Source organism: Malus domestica, chromosome 04 (assembly GCF_042453785.1).
Source record: "Malus domestica chromosome 04, GDT2T_hap1".
Lineage (NCBI taxonomy): Eukaryota > Viridiplantae > Streptophyta > Magnoliopsida > Rosales > Rosaceae > Malus > Malus domestica.
Window position 1 is genome coordinate 17,840,983 of NC_091664.1, and position 23,790 is coordinate 17,864,772.

The 23,790-nt window shown below is 37.1% G+C and overlaps 1 protein-coding gene across 1 annotated transcript; it reads left to right on the forward strand.

The window, feature by feature from the left end:
* The first annotated feature begins 20,759 nt into the window (after positions 1-20,759).
* LOC103430876 (large ribosomal subunit protein uL11) lies at positions 20,760-21,645 on the forward strand. The gene has a single exon (XM_008369015.4). The coding sequence runs from the start codon at positions 20,883-20,885 to the stop codon at positions 21,381-21,383; it is 501 nt and encodes a 166-aa protein (XP_008367237.3). The 5' UTR covers positions 20,760-20,882; the 3' UTR covers positions 21,384-21,645.
* The last annotated feature ends 2,145 nt before the right edge of the window (positions 21,646-23,790 follow it).

The window sequence follows — 23,790 nt, forward strand, 5'->3', positions numbered from 1 at the left end:
CAATAAAAGCTTCAACTCCAAAGCTTCACCTACAAAACTTCAACTCCAAAGCTTCACCAACAAAAGCTTCATCAATAGAGGACAACTACAAATTCTCAAAAGCTTCACACTATCTTGATCAAGATAGTGTGAAGCAAAATCAATTCATGGTACCCAACAAAAGCTTCAACTTCAAAGCTTCACCTACAAAACTTCAACTCAAAAACTTCACCTACAAAAGCTTCAACATAAAAGCTTCACCCACAAAAGACCTACAAAAGCTTCACCCACAAAAGCTTGACCCATAAAAGCTTCACCCACAAAAGCTTCACCCACAGAAGCTTCACTTACAAAAGTTTGACCCACAAAAGCTTCACCTACAAAGCTTTAACACAAAAGCTTCATCTACAAAAGCTTCACACTATCTTGATCAAGATAGTGTGAAGCAAAATCAATTCATGGTGCCCAACAAAGCTTCACGTACAAATCTTCAACACCAAAGCTTCACCTACAAAGCTTTAAATATATATATATATATATATATATATATATATATATATTCTTCGGAAATTCGAAAATTCAAAAATTCAAAAATTCAAAAATTCGAAAATTCGAAAATTTGAAAAAAAAAAAATTGAAAAAAAAAATTGCCTAGGCCTTTTCTTTTTTGGCCTTAACAATTTTCATAACAAATATATATGAAAGAGTTTCGGGCTACCACTTAGAAAGGAAATGCCTCATTCGTCAACTCCCTCGACCAGAGACTTGGGAGACTCCTACCATATGCTACTGCACCTTGGTACTCGGAAGTCTCACGACCACTCAGTGACTTGGATTTTTCAAGCCTCCAAACGAGAAGTTTTCCTCACTCGGGAAATTAAGGGAGCACTACCTCAACTTACATGCTTCACTCACAAAGCTTCAACAAAAGGAAAAATTCAAAGTACTTAATGAAGAAGGCCTTGGTGTATTTAACACAATACGTTGAAATGAAGCAAAGATTGTTTATTGATATCTCCGATAAGTTACAAATATGCACATATACATGAATCAAAATAAACAAACAAGAGGGAGCCTTCACAAAGGTTGCTCAGGAGAAGTCTGAGCAGTCAGCAGAGCTCCAGAAAGAAGAGGCACCAGAGGGTGATTATTCAGAGCCTCAGTACTAGGCAGAACCCCAGAAAGAAGAGGCACCGAAGGTTGATCATTTGGAGCTCCATTACGCGGTACAGCCCCAGAAGACAAAGGCAATAAATGCCTTTAGAACAAACCCACAAACCTCTGATGATCAAGTAAAATCTGACCATCAGATTCCTGCAGCTGGTCGAGCTTCATTTTCATGTTTGTAGCATAGTCATGTGCGAGCCTGTGCAATTGTTTATTCTCATACTTGAGCCCTCTGATCTCCTGTTTAAGACTTATCACTTCAGCCGCCAATGATTCAACTTGGAGGGTTCGAGCAAATAGGCGTTGGGCCATATTAGACACAGAACCTGCACACTGAACACTGAGAGCCAAAGAATCCTTAACAGCCAACTTATCAGACCGTTTAGAAAGTAGTCTATTATCTTTGGGAGTGAGAATGTTCCTGGCCACCACTGCATCGGTTATATCATTCTTCATCACAGAGTCCCCAACTGTAAGAGGACCAATAGGGGATAAGAAGGATGGGCACCATATGTTGTCTTGAGAAGGCATGGCTGCCTCTTCACCAAAGTTCAAGTCAAAACAACAGTCAAATGAGCCAGACATTCTCATAAATGATGAAGGAGAAATGAGGTGCAATAAATTTCTGAAGTAAGGGGAAAATTCTTACAAGCAATAACTCTCTGAATGTATTCCTTGCACACAATTGGTGCCCTTATAAAAGAAAGGGCAACATGGCTGTTGGTTCAAAAATCGAAAAGGCACCACTCTCAGGATTTCGAAGAGGCACCACTTTCCACACGCAACATCAGCTCCTCGGGTACCACAGATAACTTTGCCAAAGATCTCTGACAAAGTTTAGACACATAAATTTTGAAGGTCCAACTACCCTACTATTACCCACAAGGTTAAAGGAACAGCACCACTACTTGATAACTAGAAAGTCTCAATGTGTGTCAACCTCTGTGCTCCGTGGCAAGGCAGACTGGCAAAAATGCCCAACCTTTACTGACATTCGAGAAAACACTCCCAACAAGATTGCTTGCTAAAAAATCGAAGAGGAACCACTCTCCGGATCTTGAGAGCCAGACTCCCAACATGATTACTTTCTCAAAAATCGAAAAGACACTGCTATCTGAATCTCAAGAGTCAGACTCCCAACATGATTGCTTTCTCAAAAATCAAAGAGGCATCGTTCTCTGAATCTCAAGAGCCAGATCCCTGACAGGGTTTCGTGTTCGAGACAGAACTTCTGTTTATACACCTTATGTTGTTTATTCGTCCCTAATTTTGTTTCTGCCGATTGAATAAGAATCAATTCCAATCAAGTGGAATAAAATTGTAATGAAACAAAAACGATAAAAAATAAATATTAAAGAAGATGAGTAGAAAAACTTATTAGATACCATTGACTTTGAAAACCGAAGAGGCATCGTTCTCCGAACTTCGAGAGCCAGATTTCCTTGGATAAAACTTGTCTGCAATCTTCACACGCAGCATCAGCTTTCCAGATACGACAGACCACTTTTTCAAAGCGCTCTGATAAAGTTAAAACATGTGAATCTTGCAGCTCCCACTACATTGCTATGACCAAGAAGGGTAAATGAATAGCATTATTACTTGCTCAAAAATCGAAGAGGCATCGCCCTCCGAATCTCGAGAGCCAAACTCTCAACAGGAATACTTTCTAAAAAATCGAAGAGGCACCGCTCTGCGAATCTCAAGAGCCAAACTCCCAACATGATTGCTTTCTCAAAAATTGAAAAGGCACCGCTCTCCGAATCTCGAGAGCCAGATCCTCGACATGATTGCTTGTTCGAAAACCGAAGAGGCATCGCTCTCCGAACTTCGAAAGCCAGATTTCCTTGGATAAAGCTTGTTTGCAATCTTCACACACAACATCAGCTTTCCAGATACCACAAACCACTTTTTCAAAGTGTTCTGACAAAGTTAAAACACGTGAAGCTTGCAGCTCCCACTACATTGATACGACCAAGAAGGGTAAAAGAATATCATTACTACTTGTTGTTAGGGAGACTCCTATATTTGTCGACCTCCATCCTCCACGGACAGGCAGACCTGCAAAAATGCTCAACCCTTCCTCATATCTGAGAGGGCACTCTCAACGAAGCCTCTCGAAATACTCAGCTTTCTTCCCCCCCCCCCCCAATAATACCTATGCAAACCAGCCACACCAAGGCAAGAGTATCTCATATCATCAGGGTCAAAAGCAAGAGTATCCCATATCATGCTTTTCCCTGTCTTTTCCTTTGGCCTTGTTCTTACCTGCAAGACAAGGAGAAAGAGAGTAATCAGTCAGCACTTGGAATCAAGCTTCCAGTCAGGAACTTACTGCCTGGAACCCCTTGCCTGATTACTTACCTGGCATTGCTCTCGAGTACTCATCTTCAACATCTTATGCATCCAGAAAAGATACCACATCTGTCTGAGGAACATATAGGGCAAGTGAGAAGGATACAAGGAAGCATGTGGAGACAAGTGCAACAGAACACATACCGATTCATCTATTACTTCGTCAACAGCAAAAATATCTCATATCATCAAGGTCGAACGCACTCTTGATTTAATGGACTTGTTTTGACCCTCAAATTCTTGAGTTGGCCTTATACTCTGGAGGAAACCAGAAAACCCTCCAGCCCAGTTCAAGAATAAGCCTGTGGAAAGTTACTTCTTCAAAAGCAAAGGTATCTCATATCATCTCTTCTCCATTTGCTTATCCTTATCCTTGTTGCTGTTTACGACACAAGGAGAAGGAGAACAATCAACCGGAAGTCGAAGTCGAATATCCGATCCAAGTTGCTTGCTTGGAAGTCTGATTGCTTACCTTGTCTGTTACCTCTTTCGACAAATCTCCTAGCTCGGCAACTTGGGGGACTCCTACTATAAGGTTTTGTATCGCACTTGACCAAGCCCGAAACTACAAGTAAGCTTCAAGTGAAATTGATACATTACCTTGTGCATCTTCATCGGTTAAAGATACCACCCTTGGATGGAGGAAAAGTACTTACAAAGAAGATGCCACATATATGTATGAGACAGACAAGGCAAGTGAAAATGATACCACATTTCGGTACTTAGAAGTTTCGTGATTACTCAATGGCTTGGATCTTGCAAGTCCTCAACCGAGGAGCTTAGGGGAGCACTGTTTGTACCATTCTTGACCAATCCCGAAACTACTGAGCACCGGTCAACTTTATACTGTCAAGGACCCAGAAGAGTTTCCCTTCAACTAGGAGGCCAATCACAGCGCGACACGTGTCGACATCAGAAGCCAATCATAGTGCAACACGTGTCAACATCAGAAGCCAATCACAACACGACACGTGTCAATGTCATAATGAAACTAGAAACTCTCTTCTATAAATAGAGATCATTCTCTCATAATATTTCCTAGTGTCTTTTGTACTAAATCATTCACTAGTACTCACTAAATGAGAGTTTGAACCTATGTACTTGTGTAAACCCTTCACAATTAATGAGTACTCCTCTACTCCGTGGACGTAGCCAATCTGGGTGAACCACGTACATATTGTGTTTGCTTCCCTGTCTCTATCAATTTACATACTTATCCACACTAATGACTGGAGCAATCTAGCGAAGGTCACAAACTTAACACTTTCTGTTGTACCAAAGTCCTCACTGATTTTGTGCATCAATAGTGTAAATCCTAGTGTATATAGGGATATCTTGGAATATTCTCCAAGGTTAGATATTATCCTATTAGAGTTGTAATCCTAATAGGGTAAGGATTTAACCTTCCCTACTACTATAAATAAAGGCACAATGGGGTGGAATAGAACACACCTCACAATTACACATCTCTCTCTTCTCTCTTTATGCTGCACCCCCTCTCTCTTTCTGGCCTCCATAATTGTTCAGTAAATTATGCCTACAACAAGTCTATATAATTTAGAAGAGATCCAATTATGTTGAAAGAAAAATCTATTAGGAATAGTTTTGATTCTTGACCTTAAATTTTTGTTCGAGCCTTAATCCTTTCTTATCAAAACTCGTAAAGAAGTTAAGTTTTATGATCTAAGATTCTCAATACCAAATTTTTCATACAAAGTTTAAAGCTCCATCAAATTGGTTTGATTAAAAAGTTTTCATGCCAATAAAAAAAAAATTTAGTTTTTCTCCAACTAATTATATTGCTATATTTTGTCTAATTCATATGGCTTAAGGTCCTTGAGGTCGATTTCTAACTCGCCACTGACAATAAGAGTCAAATTAAACAGGAATTAATTATTAGATTAGACGCCACTTAGTAATACGGTCTAGTGGTATTCCTTGTCATTTATAAGTGAGAGGTCTTCGGTTTGATTATCACCAAAGGCGATTTTGAACCACATTATTACTAGCCTATTTAAGCCCCTCCCTTAGAGCAACTCCACCTCTAAAACATGCGCTTGCACCCACCCCATATAATCCACCCAATGAACAGTGATTGACCTTAATGAACAGTGATTGGCCAAAAGCATCTCCACCTCTAAAAAATGCACTGGCATCTTGTCACGCCACTTGTCATTATCCGAAAGTACTATTTTGTGGATAGATGTCCGATGCGATTTTCAATCAATCCCAACACGTCACGTGTCACTATCTGTAAGGTGGAAGATGATGGTTAGGTATTTATAGAAAAAATTAATAAAATTTTTAAAATTTTTTCTTTATTTTTAAACAATTTTTAATAATTTTTTATTAGTCTCTATTAATTAACGAAACACTCTTTGTCAACCAAAAGAGGGTGAAAAAACTATTTAGTCTTCTATCATACAATAAAAATGATGGGTAATAATGTAATTTCACATGTCCAAATTTTATTGTTTTTAGTTGAAGCCTCACCTACATGTGATGTTAAAATACCTCCAATATTAAAAAAAAAAAAAAAAACCTCCCACTCCCCCATGTTCTCTCTCTATCTCTCTCTCTCTCTCTCTCTCGCTTTCGCTCTCTCCCTTTCGTTCTCTCCCTTTATCCTTCTCATTTTCTAAAAAAATGTGTTCATACACACAAAGTGTGAAGACAAATGCTAGTTTTTATTAAGATAATTAATCTGGACCGTTGAATTTGAAAAAGATAAATCCAATAGCCCAGATGTGGACACGTGGCCAACGGTCATAATTCTGACCGTTTGGTTTTTTTATTTATTCGTTTTTGAGCGAAAATCGTCGACCATTGATCTCTGGATTGGACCATCTAGATCACACCACGTCAGTTGCCGTTGGTTTTGAAATTCAAATTTTTTTTACCGTTGGAAATCCAACGGTCCAGAAAACTAGCTGTTGGAAATCCAGTGACCCAGAAACAGCCACGTGGCCACTTACTGATACCCATTAGTGCTCTACAACTACAGGCCCCGCCACTTTGTTTGGTCGGGAACGCGCGCCCACTCGCACGTGTTTCCTATATGCCTGGCATAAAGAAAAATTCAAACTAGCCTGTGACGTCATGTTGACGCCAGCGTGACGTCACATAGGCCGTCCCTTGGCTCAGCGTATTCTCGGTTGACCTAGAGACTAGCTTGGGCTGGGTGCCATCCTATTAGGCTCGGCTGGAGCTAGGGATGGGCAACGGTTATGGCGGGTGGGTAACTGCGGTTATTTATCCATAATCATTTATTTTCATATCCGCATAACCGTTTACCTATTGGGTAATTGTCTAAACAGTTATACCCATACCCATAACCGTGTACCCATTTAACCGTAACCGTTTAGTACCCGTTTACCCATTTATCATTTGTAAACCTGTTTATCCTTTCTTTTTTACCATTTACTCATTTTTCACCCGTCTACGTGTTTTTTTAACAACTTGAAAATTAACAAAAGAAAAATTTGTCATAATTTTGTTTTTCTAACAATTAAACACCGTTATAGGTACATTCATCGTACATTTCCGTATTTTAATTTTTTAAGTCCGTATACTATTCCAATAATTGAAATAATAGTTTACAGACGATATTTTTAACTGTTAGCAATGAAGGTAATATAAAATTTGCTAAGTATTCTTAGGTTACGAAAACTCTTAAAGTGGTTAAGGAAAACTATATTATATTAGCTATAGAAATCATGCACTATAGTCAATAGCATTGATCTAAGTTTTGTCCGATAGAGAACATGGTTTGTGTTAATTTTTCATATATAAAATAAATGGGTAAATGGTTACCCGTTTATAATCGCAGTTAATACCCATAACCGCCCATTTAAATTTTACGGGTAAACAGTTATACCCATAACCGTTTATTTATCTAAACGGTTACCCATAACTGTAACCGTGATATTTAAATGGACAGGTAATCGTGGTTATCCATAACCGTTAGGTATTTGCCCACCCCTAGCTGGAGCAAAAAATTGGGAGGCTAGCCTGTTTTAGAGACTTTGAGCAAAAAATAGGGTGGAGCTGCTCTTTTGTTAACATCATTTGTTGAAAAGAAAAAACTATTAGATTAGGCAGCAACAAAATGACACGTCATTCTAGGAATAAGCATTTCATCATTTCTGGGAATTTAATCTAATTTTTAATTAGTTTAGGATGAAAGTTGGCAAAATTTTAAATTTTAGCTCACGTTGTTATTTAGAAAATTTTAATTATTATTATTTTATTTAGTGGGGCTTTCTCTAAAATTATTTGATTAGATGGTTCAAGTAATAATTGTCCGGTTGTTAATTTAAAGATGTTGAGGTTAAGAACACCTTAATTTCGGGGTGTGGTTCAACAATTAGAATCGTTGGATTGTTTAGCCAGTTAATTGTCTACATTTTCAATTTTGCTTTATTTGAGGAATGAGGGATTTTGGACGATTTAATTCTTGATTGATTACCCAAAATATATATATAGTTTTTATTATTGAAATGCACTAGGGATAGCCTTCGAAAGGATTTTTTAATGTAAGGAAGTTAAGAACTTTTTTTTTTTTTTTTGAACAAACGCTATTATCTAGAGTAGATAATGAGCTTAGCCTTACAATGAAATTAAGAATGTTTTTTTTTTTTTTTTTGAACAAATGATATTATTTAAAGATGTGGGGTGGGCTTAGCCTCACAATGAAGTTAAGAACGTTCTTAAAGTATAAAGATTAATAACTCGACGTAGGTGTGTATTTGTGTTGAGATTTGAAAAAAAAAAGGATGGATTAAAACAATAAATCAAAGTAAACCCATGCGTTTATTAAGGAAGAGAAAAAAATAACTTGATTGGATTTCAAGATTCCAAAGTCACAAGGACACGAAGAAATCATTGGTAATATACCGACCATGGAATGTAAATAGGAAATGCAGTAGAAACACATGAAAAATGAAATTTGCTGGAAAGTTATGGATCATGACTTGAATTATGCTTGTATGTGAGGATGGAAAAGCATTGCTTGCTTGATGCTCCCCAACAACTTCCTTCAACCCCGTTTAAAACATCTAGCAAAAGGTATCACAATCTTGGGTTCTTATCATCATCCAACATCAAAGCAAGTATATTTTTTTTGGATTCTAACTTCTTGTTCATGTCTATGTGTTTAACGATAGAAAATTTCACCACCATTATTGGGTGCCAAATTTCATTTTAAATTTTAAAATTTTCGTTTGTCGTTGGTTTAGAAAATTGGAAACTGAAACTTGTTTGCTAGACAATTTCAAATTTTCAGTAAAAAGAAAAAGAAAAAGAAAAAGAAAAGGGATACTTTGGATGCGGTCCCTAGCTATCAATATTCTTTGATTGAAACCTTGTTAGTTTTTAGTTTTTTATTGAGGTCCCTAACATTAATATAATAATGTAAGTTACTATATTTTTTAAATTAAAAATTAAAAATTGAAATTTGTAATTGTTTATATTAATGAGATTTTAAATAAAACCCATAATTTATGGGATTAAAAATAATAAAATATAAATTATACTCTCTATTATATTTTGTGTGTGTGTGTGTGTGTGTGTGTGTGTGTGTGTACATATATGTATGGGTACATTAACCAAAATTAACAAAAAAAGTTATTGTACCAAAACATGGATACATTCTCAAATCAACGAAAAAGAATGTACCCATATAAGTTTAAACATGGATTAAAAAATTTGAATGGATTTTATATTAAAAAAGGGTACATTTTACATATAACAAATTGATATATTTGAGAATGGGTACATTTAAGATTAAAAAAATTGAAAAATTATATGAATGGGTACATTTAAGATTAAAAAATTGAAAAATTATATGAATGGGTACATTTAAGATTAAAAATTAAGAATCTTTTTATATATAAAAAAAAACTAATAGGTACAAACTTAATTTAATTTAATTTTTTATTATTTTGGAAATGTTTGAAATGAAAATTAATTAGAAGTTTAATAGAGGTGTGAGTATTAAACCCTAAATTAATTACTAATTTTTATATTAAAAAATTATATAATAAACATGTAAATTCATTATCACATTAATGCTAGGGACTTGAATCAAAATTTGATAACTAATAAGGTCTTAGTTAATAAACAGTAAGAATTAGGGACCGGATACTAATTTTTCCAAAAGAAAATCTATATGAAATTGCTCTAAATTCAACTTCACTTTTCGGCTTTCACTTTTTTGTTGGTCTGCTATTTCATTCACCAATTATACGTTACAAAACATGCATCGCACTTTAGATCTAAAACTCGATATTTGGCACCTCCTGATCGGATTGGGCCTAAGCCTAGGAACCGTTTGAAATGCTTCGCACTCCAGTGCCAAGTTCATCCTAACTCTAAAAATTCACTAGAAAAAAACCAATTTCTAACATGTGTCCGTTGTTTTTATTTTCTCAAATTCACAATTCCAAAAATTATTTCATTACTAAACAACTTTCAAACAATAGTTGCACAATTATTCAACAACGTTGAACTATTGCTAGGTTTTTTTTTTTCACAAGTACAATTAACCACAACATAGAAAGGATTAATAAGTTAATAGTATGATGGTCGACCAATGCAAACATAAAACTCATTTCTTCACGTACGTTGTTAATTAATTAGTATGTTTAAGCAAATCATTTCAGATCGAGCTTGGCAACCATATTTAGAACTAGAAGGCATCCTTTTTTGGATCCCAACAAATATATATTAGTAACAAACTCCATCAAATTAACATCAATAATCTTAGTATTAGGAAAGCTTTTTAAATTACCACATCTTTTGGATAAGAGATTTGCTCTATGGTCGATGGTCCCATTAGGCAGCCTGGTAACCCTGATCAAAAATATAATTAAACTGTTGAACGAGTAAAATCATTTGTTTAAAGCCCTTAACACATATCGTTTTGGCCAAATAATGATGCTCACAATCACAGTTTCAGTATTCTATTTGATCTTTAAAGATCGTATTTTGCTTTGAGGATGACAAAGCCATCTTAATCCCCTCCCCCTATATATAGATTAATGTCGTTTTGTTAATGGAAAAGCAAGTTCTAGACGAAAGTTAAGCATCATATCTCATTGTATTTTATTTCATACCATATTGATTAAATAAAGGGTTTTTATCATAAATGGTCCCTAAAATTAACCCTCACCATCAATATGGTCCCTAAAATTAAAAATCAATCAATGTAGTCCCTAAAAATAGTTATCGCAAATCAATGTAGTCATTCTGTCACAATTCTGTTAAAAATTCCGTTAAGTGCTGATGTGGCACATAAATGGGCCCCACAATTTATGAGTTTTTATCACAAATGGTCCCTGAAATTGACTCACGCCATCAAGATGGTCCCTGCAATTGACCCACACCATCAATATGGTCCCTGAAATTGAAAATCAATCAATGTAGTCCTTGAAAATAGGTTTCGCAAATCAATATGATCATTTTGCCATAATTCTGTAAAAAAAAATTATTACGTGTTGATGTGGGTTTAATAATTAATTAAAAAAGTTGTTTATATACCTTTTTGCACAATGAATTTTTCTTTTCTTATAGTAAAGCCTGCTCCGAAGAGAGCTCCCTTCCATAAATTCTCAAATGCACAAGGCTTAACCAAGGCATAAGAGGGGGTGTGGAAATAGTTTTCAACCAACAGTGGACGGACCTTGGTTATAACCTCATTATCTCAAGGCAAACCTCGTCGTTCTTTGCATCACTAGACCACTAGAGAAGCACCAAACAAGCTCTCCAAGATTAAGGTTGTGAGGATGTTGATCACCTAAATGTTAATGGTGATGTCCCAGAAGTTGTTGCCAATGGGCCAAGATCGATCCAAGTTCAATTCGGTGAAGGGTGTCAAAGTGTGTAAAGATGGATGTATTGAGATTGTTTTTAGAGAATAGACAGTGAAGATGATATAGAAATGTGGACTGGAATTGGAGGTGATTGCAGGACTGGGTTTTTGGGTTGACAATTTTTTATTAACTATTAAATTATTAAGCCTATTTATAATTTTTTTTAAAATTTAATTAGACTTGTGTGACTCATTTATGTGTCACTTCAGCACATAACATAATTTTTAACAGAATTGTGACGAAATGACTATTGATTTGAGACACGTACTTGAGGGACTACATTGATCAATTTTCAATTTCAAGGACCATTTTGATGTCGTTGGTCAATTTCAGGGGCCATTTTATTATCATGGGTCAATTTCAAGGACAATTTGTGAGAAAAAGGACTTATAGGGCCTATTCATATGCCACATCAGCACTTAATAGAAATTTTTAATAGAATTGTGACAAAAACCCTTAAATAAATAGAGTTAATGAAATGCTTTATCCAAAAGAGCTTTCAGGACAAGAAAAGCGACCAACTACGAAGATTAGTAGCTATATGGTTGTCGTTGTTGGGTAACAATGATGTTTACAATGAAAACAAATGTGGCGAAAAGCCAAAAGTAGGTAATAGCCACACCACAATACTGACTAGTATATTAAAAAGTATTCTTTTTAAGCTTTTGGTACCTTTCAAACTGAGTGGTTACGTCAACCACATAGCTGCTAATCATCATAATAGTTGCTCACTTTTCTTGTATTGTTTCCAGGGCCGGTCCTAAGATTTTGGGGGCACGAGACGAGCCTTTGAGAAATGACCCTTGAGTTTCTAAGTCCTCTGATGTGTCACACATTCATATATATATATATATATATATATATATTTTTTTTTTCATGTTTTAAAAACAAATATAATAAAAGAGAAAAAGCCTTTAAGACATCTACGAAACAAGGAGCCTTGAGTCAAATTTTGATGAGAACAAGTTGGCCGCATCAAAAAAATAAACACACCAAACAAAAACATAACCAACACATAAACTTATAATTGCATCAAAACATCACACAATCAAGTTTTCTTCCTATCTTTTTTCCATAGATAACATAGCTAAGTTACACAATCCCTATCAAAGGCAGTATACTATTTGATCAACTTCAAATAAAAAATAAACTCATAGTTTGAAAATTAGATTACCTCAAATTGTATTCTTCTTAATTGTATGAGACAGTTAATAGCTTACTTTCTTAAAAAATTTATGTGTAATTTTTTATTTTTGTTGAATGATAAAGAAATAAAATGGATGGACTAAAACGAGTTTTTATCAATAATAGTCAAAATTTATGACTCAATTTCATAAATGTCACTTTTTATAATATCTTTCAAAAATAACAGAAAGTCCATTTAAATAGACTTAAATACTCTCAAAATTAAAACCACATAAACATAAGTTGGTAGTGTAATGGAAAAAATTCTCAGCTGCGGCCTCTTCATAACTACGTAGATTTTCGAAATGATGTGGGAGAATTTATTGCTGCTCGAAATCAGAAGTTGGAGGGTGTGACTTCGCCACTAGTCACGGAGGTGCTTGTTGCACGTACATCGGTGGAATTGGCAAGGGAACTGGGAGTTGAGGCCATTTAATTTGAAGGGGACATTTCCACTGTACTTGCTGCCATAAACCAGAAGGACTGTGATGATAATTCTGTGAAGATAGCAGCAGCAATTGTAATGAAGAAGATTAAGAAGACTTTAGAATTGTAAAGAGAGAAGAAGAAAGACTTTCTGATATATTTTTCACTTTCATTGAATGAATTACATCTCTTACATCTCAGTTATATATCTATGACTTACTCCACAAGTTAGTATCTCAACAAACTAACTACACATTCTAACCTCCAACAGATCCTAACATCCTTATAACTGCCCTTGGATCTTGTGACACTTGTCATCATCTAGACCCTTGAATCTCTTCACTTGAAATCTCATCTTTGAGATCTTTGGGTTTGTTTACACTCTTACAGCCCCCCACAAGCTCATGCGGAATGGAACTGAGCATGAGATTGCCACAATGCTGCTGGAACAAAGGGGCAGACAAACCCTTCGTGAGGACATCAACAAATTGATCAGCAGAGGAAACATGTTGCACTTTAAGATCACCCCGTGTAACTCGTTCACGGACAAAGTGATAGTCAATCTCAATATGTTTAGATTTGGCATGAAAAACAGGATTGGTGGATAAAGAGATAGCTGAGAGGTTATCACAGTAAAGCATCGGTGCTTGAGGAAGAGAGATGTGGAGGTCACAAAATAATTGTCGGATCCAAGCTAGTTCGGCTGCAGTGATAGCTAAGGCCCGATATTCGGCTTCGGTGGAGGACCGGGACACAGTGTGTTGCTTCTTCGATGCCCAAGAGATAGGATTAGAACCGAGAAAAATGACAAACCCTGAAGTAGATCGTCGATCATTTGGATCCCCGGCCCAGTCGGCATCACTATAGGACTGAAGATATATGTGCCCTGGTTTAAAATGAATGCCATAGTGTGAAGTGCCCTTAAGATACCGGAGAATTCGTTTGACCGCAATGACATGGGACTCCATAGGATTATGCATGAATTGACATGCTTGATTGACAGAGAAGGCTATATCCGGTCGTGTAAAGGTGAGATACTGAAGAGCTCCAACAACACTACGATATTGCTCCGGACTATGATAAGGTTTGCCATAATCTTTGAGAAGGCGGTGATAGGGCAAACAAGGAGTAGCACAAGGTTTGCAATCCTGCAAATCCACTTTGTCAATGAGCTCAGTAACATATTTAGATTGAGAAACAAATAAACCATCATCTGTTTGAGTAATCTGCAACCCCAGAAAATAATGCAGATTGCCTAAATCCTTCATCTCAAACTCTGTAGTGAGGTCTTGGATGACCTGAGAAATCAAATGAGACGAGCTTCCAGTCAATATGACATCATCAACATAAAGGAGCAAGATGACAATGTCATGGTGAGAATGGAGAACAAATAATGAGGAATCGGCATGTGAAGACTTAAACCCCAATGCAGGTAGAAAACTGGTGAATCTATCATTCCAAGCGCGTGGAGCTTGTTTAAGTCCATAGAGCGATTTTTGAAGCTTGCAGACATAAGTGGAAGGATGACTAAGGCTTTGAAAACCCGGGGGCTGCTCCATATACACTTCTTCCTGTAAAAAACCATGGAGAAAGGCATTTTTGACATCCAATTGCCTGAGTTGCCATTTGAACTGAGCTGCTAAAGCAAAAACAAGTCGAATTGTTGTAGGTTTAACCACAGGACTAAATGTCTCGCCATAGTCTATACCCTCCTCCTGACTATAGCCTTTAGCTACAAGCCTTGCCTTATACCTGGCCACAGTACCATCTGCATTCTGTTTAATTCTGTACACCCATTTACACCCAACTAGGTTTTTACCACGTGGAAGAGGAACAAGAGACCAAGTATTTTGAGAATGAAGAGCATCTACCTCTTCCTGCATGGCTTTCTGCCATTGGGGTACTTTAGAAGCAGCTTTGAATGATTTAGGTTCCGAGAGAATGGCCTGAGAACTAACACTGGCAGATAAAGCCCTACGTTTGACAATACCATTCTTAGATCTTGTAACCATAGGGTGCACATTCATAGATATTGGAAGAACCACATGAAGGTGTTCTTGTTGGAAATCAGGATCCACAGGGACTGGTTGCTGTGTAGGTGTAGGTGCTGGTATATCAGACTGAAATGATGTGGCAGATGCATGTGTTTCCAAGGAATCAGGAGCTCGAGATGCAGGCAAAGAATCTGAGGTACTAGATGCAGATGTAGACAGGGAACGTGTGATGTGTGAAGGAGATGCAGGAGAATGAGATGATGATGTGACTTGATTGGTTAGGGTAATGCAGGGCATAGATGGACAAGAGTGTAGAGAAGTAGATGAACTTGCAGGTTGACTAGATGAAGGAGAACTGGAAAACTGTTTGTAAGGAAACACGGATTCATCAAATAATACATGTCTAGAAATATACAATTGATTTTTGGCAATATCTAGACATATAAAGCCTTTGTAATTTGCTGCATAACCCAGAAAAACACAAGTAGTTGTTTTAGGTTGTAACTTACTAGTGTTGTATGGTTTTAAGAGGGGAAAACATGCACAACCAAAAATTTTTAGATGAGTAATACTAGGTATTTGTCCATACAACAGTTGATAAGGAGACTGCATTTTTAAGGTAGCACAGGGCATTCTATTAATGAGATATGTTGCAGTAGCACAAGCATGAAACCAGAAAAGATTTGGTAATCGTGCAGTTTGAAGTAGGGTAATAGCAGTCTCTACAATGTGCCTATGCTTTCTCTCAGCCAAGCTATTTTGTTCTGGGGTATATGGGCAGGATTTTTGATGAATAATACCATGTGTGGCTAGAAAAGACTGAAATTGTGAACTGGTATATTCTCCCCCACCATCACTTTGAAGAACTTTGACTTTGACAGAAAATTGAGTGTACAAAAAGGCATGAAATTTGACAAAGAGAGCAAACACTTCTGATTTATTTTTCAATGGGAAAATCCATGTAAATCTTGTACATTCATCTATGAAAGTTACATAGTATCTAAAGCTTTCAAATGACAGAAGAGGGGCAGGTCCCCATACATCACTATGGATTATTTCTAATGGATGTACAGACTTAGTTGTAGGAAAAACAAAAGGGATTTTGGTGAATTTTCCTTCGAGACACGATGTACAAACTGATTTACATGTGTCAAATGAGAGAGAGACTTGATTTTGATGAAGCATTGCAGAGGTGATTGCATTAGATGGGTGACCTAGCCTTTGATGCCATAAACTGGTGCTAACAGGTTGTGCAAGAAAGCATTTGTGTGATTGAGATGATGCAGATGATGGCTTCTGAAAAATGCGGAAAGGAATATGGTAATAGCCAGCCCTACACAGCCCCTTGAGAAGGATTGTCCCTGTGAGTTTGTCCTGAACCCAAAAACATAGATCATCACATATAAATCTGCATCTGTTATCCTTACATAGTTGATAAACTGATAATAGATGCTGAGATATTTTTGGAACATATAACACATTCTTCAATGCAAGATTATGAGTAGGAGTGTGTAGGTTTGAAGTTCCAACGTGAGAAATTTGCAAACCTGCACCACTTGCTGTGGTTATTGTGTCATTGCCGTGATATGGAGTGGACAGATCCAAGTTGGATGGTTCAGAGGTCATATGGGAGGTTGCACCAGTATCGGCAACCCAAAACTGATCCATAGGTGCAGATGGTTGATGATGAACATGCATTGCTGCTAGAGGTGAGGATGGTGACTTGCCTTGATAGGCAAAATTGCCTCTGTGATAGCACTGAACTGCAGAATGACCAAATTTCCAGCAAATTTGGCATTGAATCGGAGATGGAGAACTTGTGACCTGTGAACCATGTCTCTGAAAGCAATCTGCTGCAACATGGCCTTTTTTGTTACAAATTTGGCAAGTTGGAATCTCAGAAGGATGATCAGGACAATGTGATTGAAATGGTCTCGGAGCACCAAGAATGCCTGGACTTGTGTTGGATGGAGGCTGATAAAATCGAGGACCAGAATAGTATGATCTACCGCGGCCTTTGCCTCTGAAGTTATTGCCTTTGTACCCTCCTTGATACTGACCACCATTGTTAAACATTTGACTGCCATTATTGTTGTAAGAACCTCCAAAACTATGACCAGAAGACGATAATCCACTACCATTACTCGTGTAGTGTTGGTCATTGGTCCTAGAGCTTGAACCAAATTCAATAGACTGAGATGAATCTTGATCAAGAACTAAAGCTTTCCCTTTGTTAACCGCAGTACCGGCAACCATGGCAGAGCCACAATATGGTGATGATTCAAAAGCCTGACCAATAGTAGTCTCTTCTGCCAACAATTGAGACCTGAAATCCTTTAATGAAATAGTGTTCTCTCTGCCCCGTATGACACAGCGAAAAGTATTAAATTCTGCAGGAAGACCTTTCAGAGCAAGGATGATTATATCATCATCATCAAAATGAACACCAGCAGCTGCAAGATGGTCTCTGGCATCCTTGATCTTTTGCAGATATAGAGAGACAGACTCAGAACCATTCTTGATGTTTTGGAGTTCAGTTTTCATTTGAAAAATCGTAGCTTTGGTAACTGTGGAAAATCTTTCAGCAAGATGAACCCACATTTCATGAGAACTTCGACTTCCAATGATGCAGGACATCGCCATTGGAGACAAGGTGACAATGATCAACTGCATAAGGGCACGGTCATGCATCTTCCAGACAAGATAACCATCGGTTTCAATCCCTTCACTTGTAGAATCATCATCAAACCGCAGAGGACATTTCCTTGAGCCGTCCACAAAGCCCATAATGCCATGACTCTCGAAGAGAAGAGTTATCTGAAAACACCATGTGAGGTAGTTCGAATCATCAAGCTTGACTGTAACGGATGTCGAAATGGTAGAAATAAGACCAGTGATCGGAGATTGAACAATCTTTAACTGATCAGCAGTCACCATTATTGATATTGTATAGAATTCTTTCACTGAGACAATTGATCAAACAGTTGGTATGCAGAAACAAAGAGCAATATCTTGAAGTTGTATGGAGATCAGACGAAGCCAATTATTGCATTTATCACACAACAGATTGCAAACTAGAGGGTAAAGAAGAGAAAGAAATTCGTTGATTGAGGTGCGGAAGCGCCAAGTCGATGCAAGGCGATGATACCATGTGAAGATAGCAGCAGCAATTGTAATGAAGAAGATTAAGAAGACTTTAGAATTGTAAAGAGAGAAGAAGAAAGACTTTCTGATATATTTTTCACTTTCATTGAATGAATTACATCTCTTACATCTCAATTATATATCTATGACTTACTCCACAAGTTAGTATCTCAACAAACTAACTACACATTCTAACCTCCAACAGATCCTAACATCCTTATAACTGCCCTTGGATCTTGTGACACTTGTCATCATCTAGACCCTTGAATCTCTTCACTTGAATTCTCATCTTTGAGATCTTTGGGTTTGTTTACACTCTTACAAATTCCCATTTTGGTACGGTAATTAACGAGGTACGTCATTATCTATGATCACTCGCAATTTTGAAGATTTTACATACACGGAGAGGGACAAATAGGGTGGCTCATCGATTAGCACGGTTCAGATTGCTTTTGGAGGCGAAACGAACACGGTTTGAAGAACCACCCAGTATAATTTGTGACGTTCTTTTTTAGGATAGAATTCATATTTAATTTTGGTGCGGGACGCTCTTTTTCCCTTCGTCCAGGTTGAAATCCCTGACAAGGTTTTTATCAAGGCCCATGTAATTGCACCTGATCCTCATGTTTATGTATGTATTCCTATTATCTATGAATAAATATGGTACTTTACCTCAACAAAAAGTCAATGAAATAGAGATCAATGAGAATTTGCAGACGCTTGTCTATGATTGATCAATTGCCTAGCTATATAGGAAAACACAAATAATTCAACAAAAAAATATCATCTGGTAGGCTTTGATATGTGAGTTGTTGATTGGGAATAATATTGTTGAATGTGAGTTGTTCATAAAAAAAAAAAAAAAAAAAAAAAAATCATCTAGTCGCATTATATTATCAAATAGGCAATTTTTCCCTTCTGAATGTAATTTTCTGTTTATATGGATGGATGACCATGGATATGAGATCTATTCAAGTGTTTTAGCTTTTTTGTGTAAATGGGTTTTGGATTTTGAGAGTATTTAAGTATATTCATGTGAGTTTTATACTATATTTGATTTTTTTTTTTTATAAAAAGTGATATTTATGAAATTGAGTATTAAATTTTGGCTATTAATGATAAATGATAGAGAAAAAAAGGAAAGAAATGCATTTGCTTGGATCGAACTCTTGACTAGGAGATAAAAGAATTTTCGGGGCCCCTCCTGCTTGGGGCCCTAGGTAGTTGCTTTTCTTGGCTATTCTCAAGACCGGCCCTAATTGTTTCTTTTCTTATTGATATTTTTACTAATTTCATGGTCGTTATTATTATTTTTTCATACTAGAGAATTTTAATTGATACGAAAGCTTATAATCATTCTTTTATTTTGTTTGAGAAATATAAACTTCAATGAACAGGGGCAATATACAAGACTTAGTAGCAGAGGGGAGTTTGTACAAGTAGATGACCAAGAAGCCTGCACAAAGTAATCCGATAACTGCTCGACATCCCCGACGACGAAAAGGCCAGAACTCCTCTAAAGCATCAAAAAGTTCAAAGACACCAAATAGACATAGATCCACAGTCCGTCAGCCTCACCTCCTCGTCATCAAGATCCAACGATATATCAACCTTTCCTAATCCCTTAGCAACACTAACACCAACAAATTGACGTAGGTCCACACACCAACATGCTCCACCGGTTGCAACGATGAATCTCTTAATCATTTAGGTCACTTATGATGACTACGATTGAATTTTATTCGAGTAACTTAGTAATAACTTACTAATTTTGTCTCACACAGTTGTACATTCTTCTCAAAAAATAGTGGGTTTCTTACCAAGATAGTCGAGATCATGATCACGCAATGTAAAGTTGAACCGAGAAGCAATGAGATTGAGTAAGGTTTTGGGGCTAAACATGTTCATATATATGACAAATCCATTACAAGATAAACATATCCAAAGTCTAATTAGTCCAGCTAAATGATTTTACCCTACTCATTAATCGATGGGTCTTTCTTGGACCCGAGTCAAAGGTTTGTACTTGAGTTGGTTAAATACGTTCACATCTCCAGCTCCTCAATATCGTTTGTAAACATTGATTTCCGGTACTATGTATATCATATACATAGGTTTCAGGCACATATAATAATTAACCATCTGCAAACTGCTACACCATTTAGAGACAAGAAATCCTCATTACTTGGGTGGACACCTGCTAACAAAACATGGGGGTCGAGCATGTCCTTGGCCAAATTAGTTTTTGTGGTTTACAACGTTTGTCATGCACGGTGTGTAAAAGGGAGCAAATGAAACATCATGTGACAGTGAATACATTTCATATTAGTCCATATTCATTATTTAGTGGCATTTCATAATCATCAAAATCCAATCATTAAAAAAACAAAGAAAAAAATAGTTCAAATAAAAAGAGCTGTTATTAACATTTCAAAAAAGATATTCTACATAAAATAATGCAAGAAAACATTTTCCAAGTGCACCTAAGAGTAACGGTTTAGCATATGCGAAGGGCCCTGTGGATAACGGGCTTCTTCGACCAACTGTCATTGTGACTGGATCATGGGTCACAAAAATGTTTGAAAAGCCCAACAGAATAACCCAACAAAACCCAAGGACAATTACGTCATTTCCGTGTGCTCCACACAAAACCCTAGCTTCAGATGAACCTCTCTACAAAAACCACGCATTTCACTCACTCAGCCTCCTCCTCCTCCCTCCAAAACCCATACGCCCCCAAACCCAGAGCGCCGCCGAAGAATCCATGCCTCCCAAATTCGACCCCTCTCAGGTCGTCGATGTCTACGTCCGAGTCACCGGAGGCGAGGTCGGCGCCGCCAGTTCGCTCGCTCCCAAGATTGGTCCTCTGGGTCTCTCCCCCAAAAAGATCGGAGAAGACATCGCTAAAGAGACCGCCAAGGACTGGAAGGGCCTGAGAGTCACCGTCAAGCTCACCGTGCAGAATCGTCAGGCCAAGGTCTCCGTCGTCCCCTCCGCCGCTGCTCTCGTCATCAAGGCGTTGAAGGAGCCGGAGCGCGACAGGAAGAAGACTAAGAACATCAAGCACAGCGGGAACATTTCGTTGGACGATGTGATTGAGATTGCTAAGGTGATGAGGAACAGGTCCATGGCGAAGGAGTTGGCCGGGACCGTGAAGGAGATTCTGGGCACCTGCGTTTCGGTCGGGTGCACCGTCGACGGCAAGGACCCGAAGGATCTGCAGCAGGAGATTGCCGACGGTGATGTTGAAATTCCCTTGGACTGATAAGCTATGTTTTGGGTTTTATAAAATGTTAGTGAGTTTTGGGTTCTATAAACATTTCATATTTTTGGGTTTTAATTTTATAATTACTATCGGTTTCCCAGTTATGAATTTCTATAGGGCATTGAAATGGTTGATCGAATTCGGCGCTGTAATGCTTTAGCGTTAATGTTTTTTTTTTTTTTTTTGTCTTTCTCTTTTTGCTTATAATGTCTGGACCTGAGTTTTTTATGCTTAATGTTGAAATGTATTTTCTATACGCTCATGAATGATTGTGTGTGGTGATCCATTTTTGTTTGATATGGAGTTCATATGTTTTTTTAGTGAAAAATGGATAAACCAGTGTGAGTCTTGAAACATGCTCGACGGGGTTTCTGAATTATAGTGCCATCTCTTGGTTTATGTCAAATTTGATGGTTTCGGTGTAAACCATTGTGAGTGTTGAAACAATTGACTGGAGAGGGTTTCTGAATTATAGTGAAAGCTCTTGGTTTTGAAGGATGCTTTCTGCAATATCTCTGTGTGCGAAACAATTGTTTTAATGTTAGTTTTATTTGATTCCATGAATCATTTACATGTTGGTGTTGTTTGATTCCATAGATTCTGTAAAATGTAGGCAATACTACTCGTTGCTGAATTTATAGAATACAGCTTGTGTTGTTTATAATGTTGATATACAATGAAGTTTGGGTGAACAGATTGTGTACTTGGAAGTTGGGGGAAAATGATGGGATGTTTTCCTGCAAGGTCCGAAGTACATAGGTTTTATTTTCTAAATGGCATATCTGAAACGGGGCATTACACTGAGAACCTTTGTGTAATTGGTGATCGTGTTGGTGACCTTTTGAGTTTTCATAACACTGCTCACTAGTCTATGGTTTGCGGTTTGTGTGGTTGTTTCAAACTAAGTAATGGTTTGTTACTGGTCGAAAAGGTTGGGGTGAACCATCCAACAAAGATTGGTATAAACGTCACCGGACTGTTTGTGCAAACCGCAGTTTGGGAGAACTTATGCTATGTAGTATCACTTACAGGTCAAGTTGAATTCTGCCTTTTCACTAGAGTTGGTTAAGGTTTTGCTGTTGAATTCTATGGTTTTGTTTAAACCTTTTTGGCTTGTTGCGATTTGTGAATTATAGTGAAATGTTCTTGGTTTTGAAGGACGCTTTATGCAGTTGTGGTGGGTTTATGAAACAATTGTTTAAATGGTATTGGTATTTGATTCTAAGAATTATTGTCATGTTTTGCTTTACAAGTGAGTTGGGGCAATTGTGTTTGTTTCCACTTATGCAAATCATGAATTTGCAGAATTTCGAATGTATTTGTTTCGGTAATTTGATTCGTGCTTATGGATTGTGTATTTGGAAGTTTGGGGGAAAATACGAAGAGATTATAAGTGAACCTGCTACCTTAGTAGTCGTAATTTTTGTTTCTAAATCACTTTTCGTAACAGTGCTCACTAGTCTATCTTGCTGCTGAGTTTTTTAGTTTTCGTAACAGTGCTCACTAGTCTATCTTGCTGTTTGAGTGCTCGTCAACCTTTGCGATGGTTTGCAATTGATGCATTTGTTATTTGAGCAACCCCAGTTGGGGAGAGAACTTCTCTCAGAGAAGCACCCACATTTTGACGTAGCACTACTAAACATTTTGGCGTGTCAAAGTTTTCATCCTTTTACTCTGACATAGTAGTTGAACATAAATATCGTCCATGAGAACGATACACTTGGATCCTTAGGAGTTTTGTGGTCATGAATTAGCTCTCGTAAATTGCAGAAATTGTTTTTGATTCAGCCCGTTTCGGATGAGCCATGGACTTCCTAGCTTCGCTCAACTAGCTGATTAGGCTTCCCCGCTGTATGACTACCAAGAATCCTCTCATTCTTTTTACTTTTTCTGTATGAAAAGAGTCTTATTCAAAACCCAAGCTCTTTATTACATTGTTGAGGTATATGACTGCTGCATAATTAGGGAGTTTAAACGAAAATTTCGCGTACTGTTTACTTTAACGAAAAATCATATTTTTTACACTAAAAAGTCGAACATAGTACTATTCATTTTATCCTTTATTTTGTCCTTATCGTTAAAAAGTTTTCAAAATCTTTTCATTAGTTTTTCTTAATTAATAATCTGCTAGATAATTAATGTGGCACCTAATTTGAACTTCTTTCTTAGCAAGTAAACTTGTCAACTAAGATCCAAAGTTTTGATACCAAAGCCAAGTCGAGCATTCTCAACAATTTAAAACGTATGCTAATGTGTTGTAATGCTAGTCTATGTATGAAAATTAAAACACGGGAAGACATGATTGGCTTGTGATACCTATTGAGAAATGCTTTCATTTCATTGGATAATGATAAGTTACAACTAGTATTTATATTTACAATTCAAAGAAGCCAAAATACAACTAAGG